At 32.0% G+C, this 26,824-nt stretch overlaps 2 protein-coding genes across 2 annotated transcripts in view; both read right to left on the bottom strand.

Moving 5' to 3' along the window:
* Nucleotides 1–14,764, bottom strand: part of LOC113112312 (kinase non-catalytic C-lobe domain-containing protein 1-like) — a 40,805-nt gene extending 26,041 nt beyond the window's left edge. Inside the window, exons 1-11 of the mRNA XM_026277759.1 lie at nucleotides 14,379–14,764; nucleotides 10,641–10,839; nucleotides 8,831–8,889; nucleotides 6,469–6,615; nucleotides 5,504–5,621; nucleotides 4,090–4,652; nucleotides 2,812–2,926; nucleotides 2,501–2,572; nucleotides 2,289–2,350; nucleotides 2,060–2,218; nucleotides 1,154–1,231 (exon numbers count right to left, since the gene is read on the bottom strand). Of these exons, the coding sequence (XP_026133544.1) occupies nucleotides 1,154–1,231; nucleotides 2,060–2,218; nucleotides 2,289–2,350; nucleotides 2,501–2,572; nucleotides 2,812–2,926; nucleotides 4,090–4,652; nucleotides 5,504–5,621; nucleotides 6,469–6,615; nucleotides 8,831–8,889; nucleotides 10,641–10,839; nucleotides 14,379–14,483 (1,677 nt within the window). The 5' untranslated portion in view covers nucleotides 14,484–14,764. The remainder of the gene's footprint in view (nucleotides 1–1,153; nucleotides 1,232–2,059; nucleotides 2,219–2,288; nucleotides 2,351–2,500; nucleotides 2,573–2,811; nucleotides 2,927–4,089; nucleotides 4,653–5,503; nucleotides 5,622–6,468; nucleotides 6,616–8,830; nucleotides 8,890–10,640; nucleotides 10,840–14,378) is intronic.
* Nucleotides 14,765–22,797: 8,033 nt separating this feature from the next.
* The window catches only part of LOC113112313 (adhesion G protein-coupled receptor A3-like), a 78,952-nt gene continuing 74,925 nt past the window's right edge, over nucleotides 22,798–26,824 (bottom strand). The window contains exons 18-19 of the mRNA XM_026277760.1: nucleotides 25,697–25,792; nucleotides 22,798–24,354 (exon numbers count right to left, since the gene is read on the bottom strand). Coding sequence (XP_026133545.1) covers nucleotides 23,226–24,354; nucleotides 25,697–25,792 — 1,225 coding nt within the window. The 3' untranslated portion in view covers nucleotides 22,798–23,225. The remainder of the gene's footprint in view (nucleotides 24,355–25,696; nucleotides 25,793–26,824) is intronic.

Genomic DNA, 26,824 nt, shown 5'->3' on the forward strand with positions numbered 1-26,824 from the left:
CCAAATTTTACAGTTTTATTCCTATCTGTATTCTGAAGGTTTTTATAGAGGGGTTTGCTCATATTTAATTCAATTGACTTTTTATTGCACTTTACATCTGTGTATTTAAATTCCAATACATAAAGTTATTTCTCTACTCCAGTTAACACTTACATTCACCAGAGTTTACAGTTTCATTCTTATCTAAATTCTGAAGATTTTTGTTGAAGGATTTTTTTATATATCATTCACCTGGTTAATTATTGCACTTTTTCTATTTACGTCTGTAGATTTCAATTACAATGCATATCTTTCTAGTCAATTTTCTTAAAACAAGTTGTTTTTTTCTCCACTTCAGTAACACTTACATACACCAAATTTTACAGTTTTATTCCTATCTGTATTCTGAAGGTTTTTATAGAGGGGTTTGCTAATATTTAATTCAATTGACTTTTTATTGCACTTTACATCTGTTTATTTAAATTTCAATACATAAAGTTATTTCTCTACTCCAGTTAACACTTACATTCACCAAATTTTACAGTTGTATTCAGTTTCATTTATTTATTTTAAAGGTTTCTCCCGAGGGCCTCTGGTTTTGTTGATGTAATATTTTATTCATAAAAAAACATGGTAAATTTCTGAATTCTTAAGTGATAAAAAGAGAAATCCAACATCCTCTCTGTAAAAAAAAAGAATTTAATCTCAACAAAATCAAACAAGAATTTTAAACCTGAATGTTCAGATTTCTGTTCTGGAAATGTATGCAAATGAATGTATGTTTAATTATTTAGTGCCATGTTTGCTTTTTTAAACATAAAATTTCAGAAAACTTGTAATGCAAAAAAAAAAAAAAGGTTTTAATGCAATCAATCAACTGGGGAAATATGGTGATAAATATTAGCTTTATTCTTCACCCTATTCACCCAGGGTGTCTTGCCTTAAATACAACTGAATCTCCAGAGCTGAAAGATCAACCTCTGAACAAAATCAGTCATTGACTATTGACTATTGATGTTTGATGTTTCTGTGCCAGACAGTCGACGGCGGGTGAAACACACAGACACTCTCACAGAAAACAAGATCACAGGACTGATGAAACCCTGCCCACGTGTGACTCCTTCAGATCTGCATCTGCACAGATCCTCTGAATGAAATAAGTGTGACGCTTCACCTGATGAACACGGATGATGATCTGTGTCCACACGCTCTCTGCATTCGTTCCCTGGCGGGAGAGGTAATCACGGCACGACTAGAACATAAGAGCCGACATAAAGCACATTAGCACATTAAACAGCCTGGATGTGTTACGAGAGAGAACAGAACATGTGTTTAGATGAAAAAACAAGACATGCTTGGACTGCATAGAGAAACTCTTAATAAGTCTTAATGATCAGTCGATTCTATGACCATTAACACTCTAATTACTTTTTGACATTAATCTCATAACAATTACACTAAATCCTGCCCCAAATTTGCATTAATATATGCAAAAAAATATGAAAATTCTGCACATAATTTTTTATTACTTTAATTTAGTAATTAAAATCATCCTTTCTGGACAAAATGCTTATCAAAATATATTTTAAAAAAATCTAAATGTTTTGGGCTATATATATATATATATATATATATATATATATATATATATATATATATATATATATATATATATATATATATATATATATATATAATTGCTATAAAATAGCCATTATTTTTCTTCATAATAAATATAATTATTTATAAATAAATAGTTATTAATTTTGCATATAAAAACTATTTTATTTATAATAAATATAATTATACTCAATCTAACTATAGTTCTTGAAAAGTATACATTAATTATACAAAAAATTATTCATAATAAAATAATAATAAAACACAAATAATAATTATAAAAAATAACTGTCAACAGATAGTTTTAAAATTATATCAAAATTATATTATTCATGAAATATTGACCAATTTTTTTTATAAATATAATACTCTTTTATAATCTTATCCTATGTTTTAGAGTGAAAGACTCAAATTTGACTCCAGCATGTACGTTTTAAATGACTAAATGATTCGCAAGTACCTTTTTCGCCATTTCAATAGAAGGTCTTTCGATTGGAGTTCTTTTGGCCATCTCAAGCAGAAGCCTCTTGAGTTTTCTCGGCATGGCCAGCTTTTGATCGGGAGACAAATGAAACTTGGCCGTAGCCCAGAGAACAGCTGCGACCCCATACACACACGCCTAGAGACGAGCAAACACACACTGTAAACCACATTCATTCAAATAGACCACAATGTGTCACTAGACAGACCTTTTCTGTCACAATTCCATGTTCTTGAAACTCAGGAGCCAGAAAAAATGCATCACAGGAGGCTGAGAAGGAATAAAGGAACATCGTTTTAATAAACTAATAAAAATATAATAATTGAATGTTATAAAGTCGATAAAGCTCGTTCTGATTTAATATCGACTCTTCATTGACAGCTGTTATGATGGTAATGAGATGTTCTGTAGTTCTCCTACCTGAGTTTTTAGGTCTCAGAAACAGCATCTCTCCTTCACAGCCCACATACACAGAGTCCAGACACAGGTAGTCTAATGTAACACAGCACAGTTATTTTAAATAAATGTAAATAAATAATAATAAATGCAACCCTGATTTTAAATGCAATGTCATCAGCTACCGAACAGTTGCCGGTCCCCACTGACTCCCATAGTATGGAAAAACAAATACAACTTTCATTTTTGGGTGAACTGTCCATCAGTATAAATGTACTATGGACATCATACCTAAATCAAGACAAAGCGGAGTATCTTGTGTGTGTTCGACTGACCTGGGAGGTCGATGTAGGTCTGTAGCGTCGAGAGACACGTGAAGCATAAAGCCCAGAGCTCACTGACTGAGAACGGCTGAGAAGAGAGCGAGAGAAGATCTCGCAAAGAGATCCACTGAGAAAGAGACAAAGAAAATAACACACAATATGATTTTACATCAACATGAGTGCTGGATTTAGTCCTGGGATTAAGTTAGGACACTTCAATATACAATATAGGGTAAAAAACGTGTTACTAGAGAGGAGAAAAAACTCACAGGTTTTAAAGACTTGTAATAAAACGAAATCTATGGATGCACATATATAATGTGCAATAAAATAAACACTTAAATGTCAATTTTTTTCAATAGTCTGAAAGATTGAATAGTACATCTCCACCAAAGAATACAAATAATAATAACAATAAAGTAATTACACTTTTTATCTCACAATTCTGACTTCTTTCTTTCTGATTTCTGAGTTCATATCTTGCAAATTCTGTTTTTTAGTTACCATCATGGAATAAAAAATATCAAAAGACATTTAGGAGTTTTTTCGCCCCTCTGTTTCTTCTCAGAATTCTGACTTTATATCTCACTATTATAAGGATTTTGTACGCAACTGAGAATTTTCTACTCAGAATGCGAAAAAAAATAAATAAACAAATTGTGAGAAATAAACTCTTTTTTTGCATGACAAATCTAATTTCGAGAAATAATATCAGAATAATAATAATAAAAAAATCTAACTGTTGAAAAAAACTCAGAACTGTAAAAAAAAAAGAAAAAAAAAGAATTTTTTTTTTTTTTGAAAAATAAACTCGAAATTCCAAGAAAAAAATTAAGATTATGAGAAATATTATCAGAATTAAAAAAAAAAAATCTAATAAGGATAAATAAACTCAGAATAAAAAAAAAATCTAATTACGAGAAATGGGAACAAAATAGGAAAGAAAAAAAAATCTAGTTGTTGGTGATAAACTCATAGTTGCATGAAAAAAATTTATTATTAGATATAAACTCAGAATTGCATGAAATAATCAAGAAGTGAGAAATAAATTCAGAATTACAAATTTTTAAAAACTGTGAGATATAAATTTAAAATTGTTAGATAAAAACAATTACCTTATGTTTTTATTGCATGATGGAAATTAGGCTCAATACACAGAAGGCATGTTATGGAAGCGAAATAGTCCAAAATGTAAAAACTGCATGTAAAAGCAATGGCCTTACCTGAAGTGTATCGCCTTAATTGAACAAAAACAGTCATATTTGGACTGTTTTGCTTCACCAAACGCACCTGATTCTGAGATTCCTCTTTCAGGCACAACACAGATTTGTTGACGATGTTGGAGCTGTGCACTTCTGTGTCTCCGTGTTCAGATGACGGGGGGCTTCGAGCTCCTGCAGCTTCAGTCTGATCCGTCTCACACGCTCCCTCCGAGTCTGAATCCCTGAGTTTGGTCCTCCGCAGGCTCCCGCTCCAGCCCTCCTCCTCCGTGATCTCGGACAGGTCAGCCATCATCATGCTGATGGGCGTGTGGGACGGAGGAGAGAGTGCCGGGGGGTTGTTGGAGTCCGGGACGGAGCAGGAGCGGTTCAGGGCTCTCCTGGCTCTCCCCGGCCTCCTCTCCTGACTCCTCCTGTGCACCGGAGAACTGTTCTGAGACCTGCTGTCTGGAGAGAGCTCGGCCGAACCTCCGGACCAGACCAGACCTCTGCGTCTCAGCAGCAGCTCCTCACCGTCGTATGAATCAGACGAGTAGTTTCTCATCATGGTCCGGTCTCCGGCGGGATGCTCCATGGAGTTCGATCTCGAGGCTCGGAGATCCAGAAACTGGAAACTGCATTTCTCCCATCCATCTGTGAACAGACGGAACGATTTGAGCGTGCTAAGAAACTAGATCAGGGATTCACACACGCTTTCTGAGCTAACATACTTGATATTTAAGTTTAAAAATAATAATTTTAATTATAAAAAAATAAAAATTGCATGTTCATGGTTTTCATGACATGCAGGTAAACTAATAAAATATTTTTTATTACTTTTTATCATTTATTAATCTGTAGAATCTCTAGATATTGGTCACATTATATGCAAGTAAACTAATTATTATTGTTTTATTATTCTCTGATGTCAGTTAATGGTCACATGACATGAAGGTTAAAAAATAAATATTTTTATTATTATGCATCTATTTTATTTTTTATTTTTTTATTCTCTGACATCAGTTAATGGTCATGTTGGTAAACATTTTTTTTTTTTTTTACATTATTAATATTATTCTCCGATGTCAAATGGCATGCAGGTAAACTAACAAAATAATTGTATTATTTATTACTTTTTTATTATTTATTATTCTCTGACATCAGTTAATTGTCACATAATGCTGGTAATTATTATTATTTTTTTACATTATTAATATTCTCCGATGTCAAATGGCATGCAGGTAAACTAACAAAATAATTGTATTATTTATTATTTTTAATTATTTATTATTGTCTGATGTCAGAAGTTGGTTGCAGGTAAACAAATACAATAATTGCAATACTTAATATATTTTTATAGTATTTTATTTTAATCATTAAAAATATAAATACGCCTTATGACACTTTTGGGTATTTTCATTGCCATTTTTGTGTTGAATCATCAGCTCCTAAAGCCCTTGTGATTCCTCCCAGAGCATGAGATGCAGTGTGTGATGAGCTCACACCTTGCAGAGCAGCGATGGACTCGATGGACAGGACTCTTCGGCCGATGGAGGACAGTTTTCGGCAGATGACTGCAGACGAGACGTCACCGAGAACAGCCTCGGCCTGAGAGACAAGATCCTGAAGACAGAGACGTTAAACAACAGCAGAGACAAATCTGTCTCTTTACTGTGTCTAATCACCCTGAAACGATTCATATTGTATATTTTAATTACTGAATTATATAAACACATATATGTGTGTATATATATATATGTGTGTATATATATATATATATATATATATATATATATATATATATATATATATATATATATATTAACAAAAAACTTGTAATTTTTAATTATTTAATTTAATGTATTATTAAAATGTATTTTTTTTCTTATTGATCTCTGATGTCAGATAATGGTTGCAATGCAGGTAAACTAATAAAATATTTGTATTATTTATTATTCTCTGATCAGATAATGGTCACATGACATGCAGACAAACAAATAAAATATAAAATATGTAGTTTATATAATTTACTCTTCTCTGAATGTCAGTTAATGGTCACGACATGCAGGTAAAAAAAAGATTTATATATATATATATATATTACCTTTTAAATTAATTTGTATATGTCTTATTATTCATCAATTATTAATTATTTTATTATTATTATTATTACATTATTCTCTGATATCAATTTTATTTATTCGATTTTTAATAGTGTTTTATTTTAATTGTTAAAAATACTTGACAGCAATATTATTAGTTAAACTAAAAACATTAAAAAAAATTTAGTAACTTGAAATAAAATAAACAATAACTGAAATTAAATAAAATATATAAAAAAGCTTAAACTTATTTTATTTCAGTTAGTTGCCTAAGCAAAATTAATATTCTCATTTAGTTTAACTTAATGTAGATATACAATGTATGTAGATTTGTATGTTATATTAACGATGAGAAGAATGTGCTGAACCTGGATTGGTGGTCGATCCTCAGGTTTCTCTCGCTGCATCTGCTTCAGCAAACACCTGCTCTCTTCACTCAACTCCACCTGAAGCTCCGCCTCCGACACAGAGTCCAGCGCCGCCCACAGGGTGGAGCCTAACGAGAACATGTGACCCTGACAGAAAGACAGAAACAATATTTCTTGCCAGCATTTAAATATTTTCAGTTTGCAAACCTGCATCTGGTCCACTAGATGTGCATTATGAGCCTGATTTTGTACAATAAAAAATTGCAAATGTATTTTGTTCTTTATTTTATTTATTAGTTCAGTAAGGCTATTTTCCTTGTGTAGTCGGAAAAAACTAGTCACCCTAAAAATGAAATATTAAATGAGCAAATAATGCAATGAACATGAAATTAAATAACATTGTATTTAACGTATATCATTAAAATGACAAAGTTACTTAAATTATGGAATGAAGATGTAAATCAATAAATAAAATGATGAGATAAGTCTCCATCTGAAAATAAATAAATAAATATACATATGAATTATAAAAAATTATGTATAAATATTTTTAATTATAGCATTATTAAAATTTAATTACAAAATTATTCAAATGACACGCAAAACATAAAAAATATGCTATACACATGCAATAAAATAATTAAAATAAGTGAATCCCTTCATTAAAAAAATATATGAAGTATAAAAATAAAATATAAAATTAAAATTACAAAATTATGTAAAGAAAATTAAAACAATATTATAAAAATTATGTTATGAACATCAAAATAAAAACATGAAGTATAAGGTATAAAATTAAAATGACAACATTTAATAAAATTATGTAATTAACATTAACAAACATGCTAAAAGGGCCTCCATCTGAAAAAAGAGAAGTATATTAATTATAACATTAAAAATATTTTATGATTATGCAAATACAAATACTATTAAAATGATGTAACGAACATGCAAAAATAAAAATTCTATCAGATGCATGATATTTTCTTCTCATTAATCAGTGTTTTATTGGTCAGCATGCAGCAATCTGTACTCTCCATCAAAGCTGACTTAAGATCAGAAATGCAGCAAACAGCCCAATAAAAAACATCATGATTGCATACACCTGAAGCTAACATGCATCCCATCATCAGCAATTCAGAAAACATCCTCAACTTGTGTTTAAAATAAAAATCTGTTTCTTCCCCTTCTGAAAGAAACATTACGTAAGGTCTTTCATCTCAGAAAAGCAAGCCGCCTCCAGTCTTTCTGGCTCGTGGTTCTCACACGATTGATGTTTAATACAGTACAGAGTTATGGATTATAAACACATATAATATAGAAGCCAGTGGGTTGTTTGCATGTGATATTATGACACGAACATCTTTGTGCTCGTGTGTAATTAGCTGGAAGTTAAATGTTTTGGCTCACAGATCACAGTCCTCAGGGCTTATGATTCATATAATATCATATCTGTGTGTCATGGCTCATCAGCATCATTCACACACCTTTTACAGATATATTATGATCGGTAATATTCCTAAAAATACATCATTTTAATTTTACTCACATTTTTTAGTAATTGTGTTGTATTTTGTCAGTTTTATTAGCTTTTTTAATAGTTTTGATACATTTTTATTTCAGTGATTTTATTTTTTAGATGAAGTTTATTACGTTTTTCAGTTTTATGAACAATAATCTTGGTGACTAATCCAATACACATGACAAGCAATATATATATATATATATTTTTTTTATTGTTGTGTTTTGTAATTTTTTTTTAAGGTAAAATACATCTTAATCTTGGTTTCTAATGCAATTAACATGAAAAGATATATATATATATATATATATATATATATATATATATATATATATATATATATATATATATATATATATATATATATATATAAGTTACACTTTGGGATACTAATATAGTTTATTTTAATATTTTGAATTATTTATTTATTTTTGTATTTTAATTTTACTTAAAGTTTTAGTAATTTTGTTGTTTTGTCATTAGAATTTTTTTTTAAATTTCTATAAAGTTTTATACATTTTTATTTAATTTATTTAAGCATGTTAAACCAACTAAAAATGAAAAAAAAGAAAAACTTTTAGATTTTATTTGAAATATTTTATTTTTAAATACATTATGTTTTTTATTTTATATCAACATTTTACATGTATTTCAAGTAACATTTATTTTTATTTTTGTTTTTATTTAATAAAATAATCTTGATGTATAATGCAATTAATATAAAAAAATATATATTATATATATATTATATGCCTTCTTTCAGGATAAGTTACAGTACCAGTACGACTGTATATTTGTAATGCGTGTTCATAACAAGCTCCTGGATTCATGCTTTCTCACCTCAAATGTGCTTCCAGTCTTATCAAACTCTGGAGGAACAAAACAGCCGTCAGGATCATCTGAGAACAAGGACAAAACAACAAAATCAACTTGATTCTTACACTTCCACAAACTCAGTCGAATCTGAGCAATGCATCTTCATGCAATAAGTCATGAGAGATAGAAATCACACAAACTGATAAGACATGAAAGAAAGCACAGATGCATGTGCTCTAATAATAGTTCTCTAAGAAAGACACAAAAGCGCAGAATGATCAAACGCTCTAGCGCTGATGTTTAATTACATTGCTCTCTCTCTGTAAGTAAGTAAGTGAGTCTTAGTCTAACTAGGCCAGGCTGAAGAGGATTCACATTCTCCTCCAGACGCTTCTGCAGAGCTCTGCAGCTGAAATAGGCCAGGCTTTCTCCTCCTGAGTATGTCAGATCCTCCAGAAGCTCCTCAGGGTTATGCCATCGGTATATTTAGACAGCATGCAGTGCAGCCTTTGAGAAATGGGTTAGAGGACGAAACCAGTGGTTGCTTTTATATAGTTCTTAGTCTCAATCTTCACCTGTGAGACCTGAAGCAGATCTAGACCTTTTTCCTTGATGGTTTTGGATTTACATTTGTGATTTCACTGGAAAACACACAGTGACAATATTTCACGCATTACAGGACGCCGTATTTGTTTGGGCCAGTAATTAACACTCGTCAAGCGCCAAATAAGCTAAGTTAAATTCATTTTGATGACATTTCTGCTCCACTGTAGTTTTTGAGAGAATGCTCAAAAACTAAAGTAATAAAGTAATACTCTGTAAAGTAATTATGTGTGAACTAGAGGTTGACCGATGTATCGGTTTTGCCGATTAATCGGCACCGATATTTGATTGCTGGAACTATTGGTTATCGGAAAAATGTCCATGCCGATAGTTTTCCAGGTTTTGTTCATTGCTCAAGCGGCTGAGAAGCTCTGCTGTCATTCTACAGTACGAGAGTGAGAGCGACCCCTAGTGGAGGAATCACTGATGCTTTGGCTGATTGTCGGCTTAGCGTTGCGCTTTTTGCCCAGTGTGCAATTGCCATATTTTGTTATTTTGATTATATAGGTGTGAGAGTATGCATACAATATTCATATACATGTAATTTCAATGCTATTGCCTTCGTGCAGATATTTAAATATGGCCAACTAGATAGTGTGTTAATGTCTACATCTACTAATATTTTTAAGTTCCTTCTGTTAACAGTAGTTAATGAATTTAAAGGTCAATATATGAATAATATTCAATAATATTGTTATTCACGTACAAAGTAGGTTCAGTAATGTATTTTTTATTAGTAAAGCACTGTTTTCGTTCAATTATTTTAATATCGGTCGATTAATCGGTATCGGCCGGTGTGGTCCAGTATCGGCAAAAATCTACTATTGGTCGACCTCTAGCATGAACATATGAGAATTTATCATTCCAAATATGTGCTCTTTTGGGCTAAAGGCTTAATGGAGCTGTTTAAGGTAGCAATGTGATCAAATTAATTGCTGCAGACGCAGTTGAATACATGTGCACTTCTTCAATGTCAAATAATCAATGCTTTTTACACTCGTAGGAGGGTGTCATACATGCTATCATTATGCAAACGAATGCATCCATTATCTTTACAATGGAACAGCGTGTGAGGTGCACATGAAAAATCACACTTATGAAGACAGAGCGCTGTCGATTTCAAAAGATCATGTCTGTCAAAACCATTCATTAGAGATATGCATTAAAAGCAATGTTTCGTGACTAAAGTGAGTGCTGAGTGTTAGTTTGACTCATGCAGCTGGTGACTCACCGTTGAGCTGCTCCATGAAGCACACATTACCGTGAGCGTTGAAGGCCAGCGTGTCGGGCGTAACACAGAGGGTGTGAAAGAGCGGCGAGAGGCCGATGCTCTGGAGAGAACAAACACACTCCACACACACCGCCCACAACTCCTGCTCCGACAGCCCACCTTCCCGCAGACACAGAATATCAGCCAGAGACACGTTCTCCTGAGGATGGAAAGCACATACTGAGAGATCAGACTCATGCATGCACAAATGCACACATGTATGGGATCAAAAATCTTTGAAACTAATGAAAACATGTTTGCATTAATCTAGTTTAATGCAAAAAAATAATAATAATGCACTAGTTATTTTAATAGGTGATGCCGATACCGATTATTACAGATCAAGTAGACAGCTAACCGATATAAATGTCTGGTTTAAAAATGAAAAGTAATGTCAAAATTAAGAATATCAAGGGCTCTGACAAAAACTTTGTTTAAATGCTTTTAAATTATTTTATCGGCAAATCGGTTTCGTAAATGACAGATACTGATAAGCATAAAAAGCTTAATATTGGTGCCGATAATCGGTTGACCCCTAATAAATATATAAAATAACACAGCAGCATATCAGAATGATTAATGAAGGATCATGTGACTTTGACTGGACAAGACAATGCTGATAATAATCATAACATTAAATTGCATTTTGCAGAATATTCACATAGTTATTTAAATAACTATTTTACTATGTTAAATTAAATTAAAATTAATTAAATTAGATATTTAATATTATAATTATAATTATATATATATATATATATATATATATATATATATATATATATATATATATATATATATATATATATAATATTATATTATAATTTTTATAATTAATTTAATTTAATTTAAATTTAACAATAAATAACATTTTACAGTATATTCAAATAGTTATTTAAATAACTATTTTACTATGTTATTAGTTATTTAAACTGTAATAATATTTCACAATTTTGACTGTGTTTTTGATCAAATAAATGCAGCTTTGATGAGCAGACGAGACTTCTTTCAAAAACATTAAATCATCTATATCTACATACACATACAGTACAAAACTCCATCGACCCATTAACTGCAGTGGAATATTCCTCAGATGACAAAGCACAGATTGTAATAAGTTCCACTATGATGTCAGCAGTATCTGTACATCAATGTGCTCCAATTCCTAATTTCATTTCCATGGGGAATGTGTGTTTGGCAGATATGTGAAGGACAGCTGTATGTTTTCCTCTAAAGTCGGGTCTAAACTACATTTTCACACACTCCGAAGAAAACGCCTCACTGATGATGCTGGGACATTGTTATGCAGTTACTAATATGCTTACAGGCCAAACTTCATGCATAATCATTTTCCTTTATAAGGAAATAATCAAATCATGGCTAGATAACAGATTCATCTTCACAGATGGAAGTCATAAGAAGATTTACTCCAAGATGATCTTTAAAGACTTTTGCACTTAATCTGCTTAATAAATAGCAAAGTAATATTCTGCTGCTTCAGAAGGATCTGATTTGTGATTCAAAAACAAGCCCATGTCAGTGATGATGTCATAGTTCGTAAAAAGTTTAAATGTAAATAAGTAATACAAAATACTTATAAAATAAAATAAAAATAATAATCAAAATTTGAGGGAAAAAATGAAGTAAAAATAAGAAGATAAAAAATAAAGAAAGAAACTAAGTACTATAACAGTGAGGATGAAAGTAGCACAATAAAGTAACTGAATAGAAACTAAATATTTTCCAAATAATATTACACATTAAATATTCATTTTGACAGAATAAATGTGGTCTTTTGTACAAGTAACTATAAAGATGCCTTTAAAAAATATTTAGAAATTAGATTAAAATAATTAAAACATTAGATCAAAATAAACAATTGGATTAAAATAAAGTAAATAAATTAAACAAACAAATAAATAAATACAAATGAGATTAAAAAAAATACTGAATTAAAATATATTAAATTTAAATATTAAATATATTTAAATAAACATACAAATAAAGTGATATAAAAACACTATATTATAAGTAGGGTGATAGTAGAAGTAGCTTAACAGAAACTAAATATTATGCAAAATCATTTAAGACATTGATTGACATTTAAATTTAACTATAAGCAAACAAATATATAACATTACAACTATGATAAAAGCATGTAATAAAGTAACAAAGAATGATGTTTTTAGAGTACATGTCACTGTTTAAAAAAAATAAATAATTCTCAATATTTCCCTAATTGCTAATTTGCTGTAATTGTTACGTTAGGAGTTAATACAATTAAATAACGGTGACTTTCGTTGTAAACAGGGCCAAGAGATGAAGTCACAGTATTATGCTGTAAAGTCTTCAATATTATATGCAAAGGCTTGTTTAATTATAGATTAATTACTAGCTACATAATCATTAAATCACCTCACAAACTTTCTACAAACAATCATTATTCTCATTGCATTTAGTGATGCTGTATTTACAGTACAGAGACACAGACATCACGCACTGCAGCTTTAACTGTAGTAATGTCACGTCTGTATTGCAATGCTGGCTCTTAGCTTCCCAGCATGCACTGCAGTATGAATAAATGATACGGTTGCACTGTTTTCGTTGTCACTTATAGTTACTGTAACACAACAGACTAACACATGACTTGACTCTCAGAGAAAAGAGTGTGTTTATTCACTAGTAGCTGAACAATAACGTGTTTTTAGGGCATAAAGTTGCCGTCTCATGCAGCTGTATGGGCACAAACCTGTAAATAGACAATCTCCCGTGAGAACAGAGCGTTTCTCCTGAACCTCCCTGCAATCTCTCACACACACCGGCCTACTTAAGATTGTCCTGAACCTCACACTTCACAATCATGTTTATAAGTAGGTCATCATGAGAAGCGATCTTCAGTGGCATCTCTGTAAACGCTTACATGTTTGTTCCTCAGGGAGTTGAAATACTGGCATAAAATATGTATTTAAAAAAAAAAAACAGTCGCTAACCCTCTTTCCACTTTTAGTACTGCTGTGGTATCATAGTAAAGTGATGGCAATACCATGGTACAGAAAGAATTTAATATTCACGTACCATAGTATTTACATCCATAATCAAAGTAAAAAAAAAAAAAAGAAGAAAAAAAAAAAACATACATGGTATAAATATATAGTGACATGAAAAAAGTGTAAATAAATATGTTATATATATATATATATATATATATATATATATATATAATATTTTACATATATTTAATGACACATTATTTGTTTTATTTATAATAATTACAGAATAATTATAAATGTTTTATAATAATGATAAATATTATATTAATAATTAGATATGTATATAATTTTTCTAAAATTATATATTTGTATATATCTGTGTGTGTTTGTGTGTGTGTATATATATATATATATATATACACACACATACATATATATTATACAAAAGGAACACCTATTTTACATATATGCAGAAATGCATATTAATTATTAGATTTTATATTTTAAATATAATATTGTAAGATTTTATATTTATATACAATTTCATAATATAAAAATTATATAGTATATTTTAATACCTATTTTTCATATGCACAAATGTGTGTGTTATAGTAATATTTTACATATGTAATATCAGCATTTCTTCACAATGTCCTCGTGAGACCCTGTCAATCACCTGTCAATCAATCAATCGATCAATCAGACTGACCTCGTCCTCGAGCAGTGGAGGGAGACGCTCAGCTCCGCGCTTCTTCTCCTCTTCCTCTTCCTCTTCCTCATCCAGGACGGCTGCGGCGCTCCCGAGCGTCCCCATAACGCGTCCCGATCGATCCCGGAGCAGCTGGAGCCTCGGGTCCTCTCGCGCTCTCCCGGTAACGCGCGCGCCGCGTCGCGTCACGCCGATGGACTCGCTCAGATCAGTCACGCGCCGGCGATTCTTCCGCGGATCGATAACCGATGGCAACCGGGGAGTTTACCAACTCTGCTGCCATAGTAACGACGCGATTACTACGCGAGGCGCGAGCGTCTTCAGCAGCTGCGCGCGCACGCGACACTGTTTCACTCAGTGTGACTCGCAGATGCGTCATAAGCGCTTCCCCTTACAATATCTGACATAATTCGCTTCTAGAAGGTCTCGAAAGCGATAAAACAGCGAAAGAGTGATAAATCCTTATAAAGAAACGGTTCTGTGTGCGGTCACATTGATAATGGGGCAAGTTGTCACAAGTGTATTTAACATTTACATTTTTACATTTGTGTTCCATCTTCCTAATTTGGACAACAAATAAGTACATAAACAAATAAACAGAGATATTGTGGAAGCATGTTTGATATCTCAACTCCTCTCTCTCTCTCTCTCTCTCTCTCTCTCTCTCTCTCTCTCTCTCTCTCTCTCTCTCTCTCTCTCTATATATATATATATATATAACGATTTTTTTCTTAATATCAATATATCAGAAGGTTCCCAGATTGATAATTTAGTGATAAAATTAAGCTAACCTGAGAAATATTGACTGGTAAAGAGTGTGACAACTAGCCCCGGTCTTCCCTACACTGGGGCACTGAAGGTTTACAGTATTCCTGTACCATCACATCTGAGTATTAAATTATGAGTATTAAAGAATAATATGAGTAGCATAAAAGGTGTTTATAAAACAAAGATTATGTTTTGCAAGAAAATATAGTAGATTCTTCCCACCATGCAATAATAACATAAGTAAATAATAATAATAATAATAATAACTCTCCATTTTGTAATTATGACTCTTTTTTTTTCTTTTTTTTTGCAAGAGTCAGAATTATGAGATAAAAATTTATTGGAAAAAAAATTGAAATAAAATAAATATTAGATAAAAAAAACGTAAAATGTTTCAAATTAAAATTTAACTAACTCATTAAATGACTACAAAATAAAACTGGAATAAGAAATTATGAAAGAAAGTTTAACAGAAAAATAAAACTGAATAAATAAATAAATAACACTAAAGCACACTATTAAAATGAAAAATTAAAAGGTAAAAGCTATTTAAATAACTGTTTTCACAGCAACTAATTTCATTAATTAATTAATCAAAACGTTAATATTCATGTTAGTTCAGTGCATTAACTAATATTAACAGATGCAACGTTTGATCTTTGATTAATGTATTCGTAAATGCTGAATATTAATTAAGATTAATAAATGCTGCATGTAAAGTAATATAGTTATTAAACCTTATAGCATCTTAGATACTCGTTTTTATTAACAATAATTATTTTTATTTTATTTTAATTAATGTTTAAATAATTTTATTGTGTGATTTTTGTTATTTTATTGTCATTTAATAATTTTTTCTTCAAGTTATAGTTATTTTATTACATCAAAAAAAAATTGTTGCTTTGGCATTTAGTATGAAATATTTAAAAGTATATATTATAGATTAAGTGTATATATTTATAATGAACTGTAATAAGCCTGGTTGGGCCAGTATTATCTGTGTATATAATTAACATGTATGTAGATTTACTGGAAAACTCAAGAAGTGTTTACAGTGAATAAAGTTATTGATATGAAGAACACTTCAGGAATACATTACTTCAGTAGTAAACAATCAACAAGTCAAAGCTGAATTTCAAACAAAATCCTAGAAGACTAAATCTAAGACAATGTAGAGTTGTGATGAACATTTGAATATTCACGTTCTCACAGCAGCTCTCAGGGATTTCATCCATAAATTAACACTTTTTATATCTCTCCCTTAAGACACCTCACAGCTTTCCAATGCAAATCAGATTCTCCCCAAATATTGCTCCTCAAGACATGATCGGCATGGAGGAGCGCATGAAGTGACGTATAAAATCAAATCAAATTAAATTGAAGTACTAGATTAAAAATTAATTTAAATTATAAATGTTGCACTGGAAACAGGCTAAAATATTTACATTAAAAAATAAAATAAAATAAGTAAAAAAAAAGAAAATAAATATGAATATTTTAAAGAAATAAAAATGAGAAAGTACAATTAAATTACTTAAACTAGACGTAGAATGAAAAGTGAAAATTTATACAAATATTTAATTACTAAAGATACTAAAATGGGATTAAAAATAAATGAAAGCTAATTAAAAAATAGATATGACAAAAACAATGACATTATTTAAACTAAAATGAGAATGAAAAGTTCAACATATTAATACATACTACAATAATATACATAATAATAATAAAAAAAAATAATCATTATTTAATGTATCAAATCAGCCACTAGATGGCAGAAGATCACTAATAACACACTGAGACTCTTTTTTTAATGCTCCAGAGTCGTTTTAGTATTTAATTTCTATTCATATTTGGAACTATATTTTATTTTTATTTCTATAATTTCTGTTTTAGTTATATTATTGTATGCTATTGTAAGTTGTTATTTCAGTACGATCAAATTAAATTAAATGAAAATGTAAAAGTTGCCTTTGGAACAAGCTGAAATATACTTTATATTTGATTTCAGTCCATGCTTATTTAAGACAATTTTAATGGTTTTAGTGTTAGTCAAATATATGAACCCTGTTATGTTCAGATTTATTTCTTCTGGTTATGAGAATATTTCTAAATAACATATATACCTGTAATCTATATATTATATATAGTCTGAACATTACTTTACTGAACATTACATGACTTATGTTCTGTTAATAAACAGACACAAAATAAGTGAATTATAGTTTAGAGTGTCATCCTGACGGTGTGAGGATCAGAGACAGATCTCATTCACACAGACGTGTTCATCTGCAGCACTAATGATCGTCTTCTGGCTGAGCTGAGCTGGAAAAAGAGGATTATTCTTCAGAAATGTAAAGATTTTACACAACCAGAGAGTGTTCATTACTGTGTCCTTAGGTCACACACACACACACACACACACACACACCCACACTCTCTCTCTCTCTCACTCTCTCTCTCTCACACACACACACACACACACACACTCAAACACACACACACTCAAACACACAAACTCTCTCTCTCTCTCTCTCTCACACACCCACACCCTCAAACACACACTCACTCAAACACACAAACTCTCTCTCTCTCTCTCTCACACACACACACACCCTCAAACACACACACACTCAAACACACTCTCTCACTCTCTCACACTCTCTCTCTCTCTCTCTCACACACACACACACACACACACACACACTCAAACACACTCTCTCTCACACTCAAACACACACATACACACTCAATCACACACACACACACACACACACTCTCTCTCTCTCACACACACTCAAACACACTCTCTCACACACACACACACTCTCTCTCTCTCTCACACACACTCAAACACACTCTCTCTCACACTCAAACACACACATACACACTCAAACACACACACACACACACACACACACTCTCTCTCTCTCTCACACACACTCAAACACACTCTCTCACACACACACACACACTCTCTCTCTCTCACACACACTCAAATACACTCTCTCACACACACACACACTCTCTCTCTCTCTCACACACACTCAAACACACTCTCTCTCACACACTCAAACACACACACACACACACACACACACAAACACACACTCAAGCACGCACACGCACACACACTCAAACACACACACACACTCAAACACACTCTCTCTCTCTCACACACACACACACACACTCAAACACACTCTCTCTCTCTCACACACACACACACACAATCAAACACACTCTCTCTTTACACTGACTTTAGACGTCAGTGTAAATCTTTTCTCTCGTGTCTCCTGCTCGTTCTGTCGTGTGTTATTGATCAGATCAGTCCAGGGTTGCCAGGTCTGCTGAACAAAACCAGCCCTAAACAGCACAAGATGTGTTAAACATTAAAGATGACCCAATCTAATCCTAAGGTGAAAGGTCATGGGGCAAAAGGGGTGCAATATTTTAATTACCAAAAACTATTACTTAATTTTAATATTAATAAATAAATAAATAAATGCAGTTCAACATTACACTTTCATAGGATTTCATTTGTTGAGAAAGACAAGAGCAGCAAGGTGGGATGTATAAAATTGACCTTGTTAAGGTAATTTAATGCTATTTTAATGCTAGATATTATATAAAATAAATGATATATATATATGATATATGATGCTGAAAATACAGCTGTGCATCACAGAAATAAATTACTTTTTACACTATATTCACATCAAAAACAGCTTTTACATTTAAATAATATTTTTTAAAATGTTACTGTATTTTGCAAATAAATGCAGCATCTTTATTTTTCTTGCTTCAGAGCGGATCAAACTATTCTCTGCCACATATTCATAATTCATCATATTTTATTCTGTATAATAGACATTATTCATAATTTGAAGGATGTGAAACTGAAGCATAAGGAACAGAAATATCAAACATGATGAAATATTAAGACATTTTTTTTGGAAATGCATATAACCTTAAAAGACTTCAACCCATTTGGCTCACAGACTTTCCAGGATTAAGATGAAGAAGGCTCATAATTTGATATTTGACCTTTTTGTGAAAACAAAAGTCCAGCTTGTGAAGCATTAAAAACAAAAGGAGAGCAGACACACAGTTCAACAGAATTGAGTTATAATTGAAGTTCGTCTCTCATAACAGCATAGAGTTGTTCCTGCAGATCTCACAGTGTAAATCACAATCCTGCACGACACAGACGACAGATGCATTAAAACTGACAAAACGTCTCGACTCAGATACTGAGCAATAAACCAGAGACAGATCCGCCTCCAGAGTAAAGATCCACACATCATCCATCATCTACATCTCAGTCTGTGATGCATGGAAACACACGGACACAAAATAAAAGAACTGATGGGTGGGGCCCACACCAGGACAGCCAATCAGAGCGCAGCACTTCAGAGGAACACAGGAGGGCGTCAAATTAAACTCTTTTCTGTCAAACGCTGCTGAACCTGGTGCTTCCTCTCAAGAGGAAACTTTTCCGGTTGATTCCTGAAAGTCACATTTAAATGGAAAAGCAGAGAATCTCAGAAAACATGTCCAGGTCACATTTGTCATTAATAAATTCAAATCATAAAGAAACAAGATCTTTTGCATTGTGTTGTTATTGTCATGACAATTAAGCAGGAAATAAAAAAGATTAATAAATAAAAATAATAAATTAGTAGTTATTATCATGACAATTAATATTTAAATATATCATTTTAAAGTACTATAGCCTAATTAAACTATCTAAATTAAAATTAAAAAATATTATTTGTTATATATGATATTAATATTAAAAATATAATATAAATTATAATATAACATTATTATATTAATAAATATTTATGTAAAAATATAATATCATTTTGGATTGTTATCTTTTGCATTTATATATGTTATAGCATTATATTACTAAAACATAAAATAAAATTAATAAATCTTAAATTATGCTTAATTTTCTTGACATATATATATATATATATCCCAGGGAACACATTTTAAGAAAATGTTTTTAGCCTGAATGCAATGTAAGTTGCTTTGGATCTTAAAATATTACTATAATAGTAAATATATTTTTCTATAATTATATATTACATATTTGCATTGTAATCTGATTGTGTCATTACTGCCATGACAATTAAGCTCTTAAAATATTCTTTATTCCTAAAATAGGCTTCTCACACAAGCACACACTTTTTTCTTTAAATATTTGGGGTGTAATATGACCGGGATATGTTTTTGACAGATGGACTGAGATTCACTCTTTGCATTTATTTTTTGAAGAACGCGAGGCTACTACACAGACATCAACTCCACGTCAAAAGAAGAAAAGCCAGATGTTTGTACGTTGAAGGCTCGTCTGCTCAAATACTTTACGTGTGTCAAGCAGCTGTCAATCAACCACAAGCATCACATCCTTCTCGTTTTCCCTTCGTTACACAGTGATGACGTTCTCACACAAACGACAGAACAGCGATTCACTAGAAACAGTAAAGATTCTGTAACAGAACAACTGTGTTCCAGCACCTCGTGAGCCGCTTCAGAACATATAAACATATTGATTTAGATATTTGAGTTAAATATCAAAGATCCACACGTAATTATGATGTTTTGCATTGTGGCATTATTTTTCTAGAAATAATAAATCTTACAATATCTTTAAAATACTTAATTTCCTTACATTTGCTCTACTATCCGTGTTGTTTTTGAATTGCATATAATATTTTCTTTGAAAATTTTATATTTTTAAAAGGAGCTTCTTAAAACACTTTGCTTTATTGTTAACTGTGATCTGACCATTGCACAAAATAAATAAATAACACATCTTCAAATATTCCTAGAATTAGATAATATAATACTCTGAGTGTGTGTGTGTGTGTGTGTGTGTGTTTCCCATTTACCATAAGTATTTGCAACTCTTTGTATTTGTATTTAAATAATATTACATGCACTTTGAAAAATAAATAAATATTGGTATTGTAAAAAAATATTTAATTACCAGTTAAAAATTATGAACATGGTTAAAATACGACAAGAAGCGATATTCAATTAGTTAAAATGTACAAGATTAAAACAAATTGTATTTACTGATGATAAATATATAAAGCTGGTTATCGTTTGTTTAAAACACTTTCAGATTATTAGTGTTATTACAGTTTCATTACTGCATGACCGACAAATATGCATCACATTATTATTATAATTATTTAATCCAAATGCATGAAGATTTTATTTGAAATTCACATTTATAAATCTTAAATTTATAAGTTCGCTATCTTGGATGCATCTTTTAACGTTTGGAGCAATGCATTCTGGGATTTCCTTCTCTACAATGCTTCTTCACAGTTTGGCTAAAATAATCATATGTAGCCTACAAGCAACTCACTAGGAACTGAAACAGAGTTTGTTTACGTCACACATTTCAATGGCAGAACAGAAGTTAGACAGAAGCAGGCCTTTTTTTGGGTATTACTAAGTTTACGCTAGTTGATATTCACAGTATATATTAAGCATGTGTGTCCCATGGTTTAAAACGGCTAGTGATTTTTTGGGACATCTGTGGGACTCTCAAATACATCTATGAAAATAAATATATGGCAAATACTTTATTAAATGTGTCACCTGGAGTGATAAATGTACCTGTACCTGGTCACAATGGCCATATAAACACTGCCGGGTCCAGTTCGGTTCAGTATTGAGTGTAAATCAAACATCATTAGAAGCACATTACACTCTCACAAGTGGAGTGACTCCGGATTGAAGTGCAGTGTGAACACGTGCTCCAGCTCAAACCAGGGGCCTCATTTATCAAACACACGACTGATCTGAACTTTCACGGATTTTATACGATGTCAAGTCAAACAAACCAAAAAATTGATGTGAAAATGTGAACACAATCTGTGAAGAGACCCAACTCTGTGTGTTTACATTACACATATAATCGAACTAGTTTTTAATTACTTTTAGATAACTTTTGACCTAATTTATCATATCTTGTACAATATCGGTATAAAAATACATAGAGTAAGAAAAATATATTTTATTCGTTGCAATTAACATCATAAAGTGCATTAAACATTACGTCAATGTTTCCCAAACTGGGGCTCGTAAAGGTACTGCAGGGGGTTAAATGAAAAGTTAATAATTAATCAAATCATAAAAACGTACAATTTAAATATATCGTTTAAAATAACAAATCGAAATAAAACAGTTCATAAAAAAATATTTTATTAGTTTTTTCTGCATGTCACGTGAACATTAAGCAACATCAGAGAACTGTGGATGTGTGGATTCTGATGCTTAATTATTTAATATTTATTTTAATATGACAGGGGCACTTCAAGTTAATATGTTTGGTGAAAGAAGTTCAGATTACAAAAAAGTTTGAGTATTTTAAAATGTAATTTAATCATATTACATATGCTTAATTTTTGGAATCTGATAACATATATTTATGTGTGTGTGTGTGTGTGTGTGTGTACTGTTTTTTATACACACTATATTCCTGAAAAAAAAGAATAAATTATGATACTATAAATAAAAGTATATTATATATATTTAAAACTGCATATTTTTGTTTATATGATAGTTATGAAATTAATTCATTATTAATTATTTATCTGAAACAAAAATAAAATAAAATGGCCTAAAAAATTTATTTAAAAAAATAAAAAAATAAACAATAAAATAAAATAAAATAAAATGGGATTGGTCTTTCTTGCCAATTGATGATGATGGCTGTTCAACTTCTCATCCATAAAGATATAAATTGTGGCCATTTCGTAGATGGCGTTAATGTGCTTGTTCACAATGAGCTTGAAATTAACCACGACTTATAAAAAGGGATGCATTCGTGAATCTAGGACTTAAACCATCAACAAGAACATTTTATAAACTTTCACACATGTAGGATCACTCTATAAATGAGGCCCCAGGTTTTCCCTTCTCGCATTTGTACGATCCACAGAACCACTGCAATCATCCTGTTAGACGAATGATGCCGGAAAGAGCTTGAGATGGTACTAAAAATGAAATTAAAGCTGCTTTCTTAAATCCTAGTGCTGGAGTTCGCTCGAACTACACGGTAGTTTCATTTCTCCAGGGTCCCGTGCGTATATTCCCCGTGCAGTCGGACGGATACAGCGCCTGCGCACTTCCCTTCAGGATGCCGTTCTGATTGGCCAGCGACTGTCTGCGTGCGTGCAACTCTATGTGCGCGTGATGCATATCGTCCCCCGCGAGCTTTCCGCACCCGCACAGGAAGCTCTCGCCCGTGTCGAGGAGCTCATCTTTCGCGCAGCACACGTGATGATGGTGGCAGAGCGCGAGCGCCTCGTGAGGGCAGACGTGATGCTCTTCGTGAGCCAAGTGGCAGATGTGGGTGTGTGGGCTGTTTGCGCGCGAGCTGTGCGCACTAGCGCCGTCCGCGCCGGAGGGAATACGAAACGTTAGTTCTCTTTGCCGTCTGGTTTTAGTTCTGACGGGTTTGGAGCAGCGGTGCAAGCGCATGGCGGGCCGGTATCCCTCAGGGTCGGCGTGGAGGAGCACATGCGTGCTGGTTTCGTCCTCTAGGAGCTGCTGCGTGTGCATGGCGGCGCAACACGGCGAAACCGGCGTCAGGCAGGTCACGTGATCCTGCGTGCGACACGAGCAGTGAGCGTGTTTCCCGGCGTCCAGGTGGCAGTCGCCGTTGATGTTGACTTTGTGGCCGTGGCATACATCAGAGGGGCGTCGCCCAGGACAGCAGGCGCACCAGCAGTGCCACACATCGTCACGTTTCGCGCAGTGGTGAATCAAAACGAACAACCCGAGCGTGACGGAAAACGCCCCGTACAAGCAGCTGAAGATCATATCCAGAAAGTGACCCAGCGATACGGCCAGCGCGGCAAACGTCCACGTGGCTACGAATAAAAACAGCGTGAACGCCGTCGTCCGCAGCTGGGCTTTAAACGAGTGTTCGTTGGCTAGCATGGACGGGTTGATGAGACCCGGGCATCCGCCGTGACACTGACCGCTCGCTGGCTCCCCCTGGTGGACGTCAGAGAGCCGCTGCTTCTCCTCGCTCACAGCCTTCAGCTCATACTTCCTCTCGGGGTGTTTGCACAGCTGGATGAAGGTGCACAGGAAGTAGACGCAGGTCACCAGGATGATGAAGCCCCCGGGGCCGTAGAAGGCACCCAAACTCGGCTCCCACTTCATCCAACAGCTGCAAACACAGCAGATAAACACTCAATTAACATGTTTGCATGCACAATATATTCATATTCTGGTTACTTAGCATTCAGATTTGATTAGTACAAAACTTTAACTTATCTATTCCCTTCTGTAGAGCTGCTTTATCTATTGATTGAATTTTGCAACGTTGACGCTGCTATTCAACTGAATTGAATCAAAAATGAACTGAATTGAGTTGAATGATGATACTACTGTCTTCTGTAGAGCTGCCCTTTGAATTAATTACATCACAATTGATGAACATCACAACACTGATACATATACAATATGCAATGAAACAATTAAATTAGTTCAAATGCAAAATAGAGTTGTTGTTATTGTGTTTTTGTTAACCAGTGTTGTTATTGGTAACAAAAACTGACAAGCAAAAATAGTTTTCTGTAATTGAAATAAAGCTGAAAAAAATAAATAAATACATATATACTGTAAATATCGGATGAATGCGTGAACGTAAATTTAAAAAAAATAAAATAATGAAAATTAAATAAAAATGTCACTTTGGCAACTTCAGAAAAATAAATAAATAAATAAAAATACAATAAAAGCTATATGGAAATGATTAAAAAACTAATAAAAATGTCAAAACCACACGCAGACAACAAAAAAAACAACAACAAATACAAATCAAATTTGTTTCATAAATGATAAACTTGGCAACACGGACAAATATACAATCTACTTACATATTACATGAAAACGTAAACTTAAATAAAAAAAAACCTAATGAAAATTAAATCAAATTGTCACCTTGGCAACTAACTGAAATAAGTTTTAGTAAAAAAAAAAAAAAAAAAACAACAACAAAAAAATCTATATAGAAATGATAAAAAATTTATAAAAATTAAGTATATATATTCATTAATTAAATCAATTAAAATGCAAAACTTACAATTTCCATATATTAAATAAAACTTAAATAATAATAAAATATTATATGAAAAAAATGAAACTTAAAAATGTTAATAGAAATTAAAATGAAATAGAAATGTTACCTCGTGACTAACTGAAATAAGTTTATGTTAAGGTATTCAAATGACTAAATCTGAAATAAAAATAAAGTTGAAATATATATGTACTGAAAATAAATATATTCATAAAAACTATAATAGTCCCTTAAAGTGACTCACAAATACAGTATGAATGAGTGGCTCAAGTGGTAGAGCAATGCGTTATAAAGCGCAAGGTTGTGGGTTCGATTCACCGGGAACACATGATAAGTAAAAATTGACAGCCTGAATGCACTGTAAGCCGCTTTGGATAAAGGCGTCTGCTAAATGCATACATTTTATTCATTTAATCTAGTTGTTACTCACAGCGGTGTCTGCTCTCCGCTGCCGTAGTTCTCCATGCTGATGGCCGCTGTGACGCCGCAGATCATGAAGGGAACTCCTGTACTCACTAAATAAAACCTGCAGACACAAAACACAATCATCCTGAAGCTAGAATGCAGAGCTGGGTTTCATCAAACACTGAAGAGATTTGTGAGAGAGACCGTTTCAGAGAAGTATTTAACAAGAAATATAATCTAAAGGAGGATGTGAAAAAAATGAGAGAAAGATGAAAAGAGTTTTCTTTAAATGTCTTTAAATGACATTAAAACAGATGTTATTTAGATTAGTTAGCTAGATATAAATGTTTGCATTGTTAACTATAATTTGATCAGCAAGATTATCTTATCCACCATGATCAAGTTTTTCATGCATTTAACTGTTTTAGTGAAAATATCTGCAGGTAAATTTTGCTTATTAAAAATATGCATAGTTATATTAATCATATCGGTGTTGTTATTGTTAGCTAGTGCTAAAATACTAACTAAAATAAAAATATTTTATGGTGTATAAATGTAAAAAAAAATTAAGCAATTTATTAAGCATATTTCAAAATATTAATAAAAACTATTAATTATTTTTATTTAAATAAAAACTATATTCAACATGCATTTGATTATTTTTTTCTTACATTTTACTGTATTTTACTACTTGAATTGAAATTAAACAAACTAAAATAAAAATAAACCATTTAGAAATATAGAAAACAATAAAAATGACAAACACACCAATTTAAATTAAAACGAAACCTGAAATATAAATACAAAAGCTAATTTAAAATATTAAATAAAACAACAACAACAACAATAAAAATATATAATTCATATAAATGAATAATTATATATTACACTTCCATTTGTTTTGTTTTTGAATTAAATCGCTGTGAAAAACATCCCTTTGATTATTTGTATTTTTAATTTACTGTATTTTTATACTTGCATCAAGCATTTTGAATGTACTTAACCAAAGTTTGGTTATCTCTAATTAAAATAAATGACAAACTGATGACTGATGACAAACGGGCTGAAAAAAGAGGCAGCAGAACAATAACAAAAGGTATTCATTATCAAAAGTTACACAAAATATGATTTGTGCTGTATTAATGGAGTTTTT

Source organism: Carassius auratus, chromosome 13, assembly GCF_003368295.1.
Source record: "Carassius auratus strain Wakin chromosome 13, ASM336829v1, whole genome shotgun sequence".
Taxonomy (NCBI): Eukaryota; Metazoa; Chordata; class Actinopteri; order Cypriniformes; family Cyprinidae; genus Carassius; species Carassius auratus.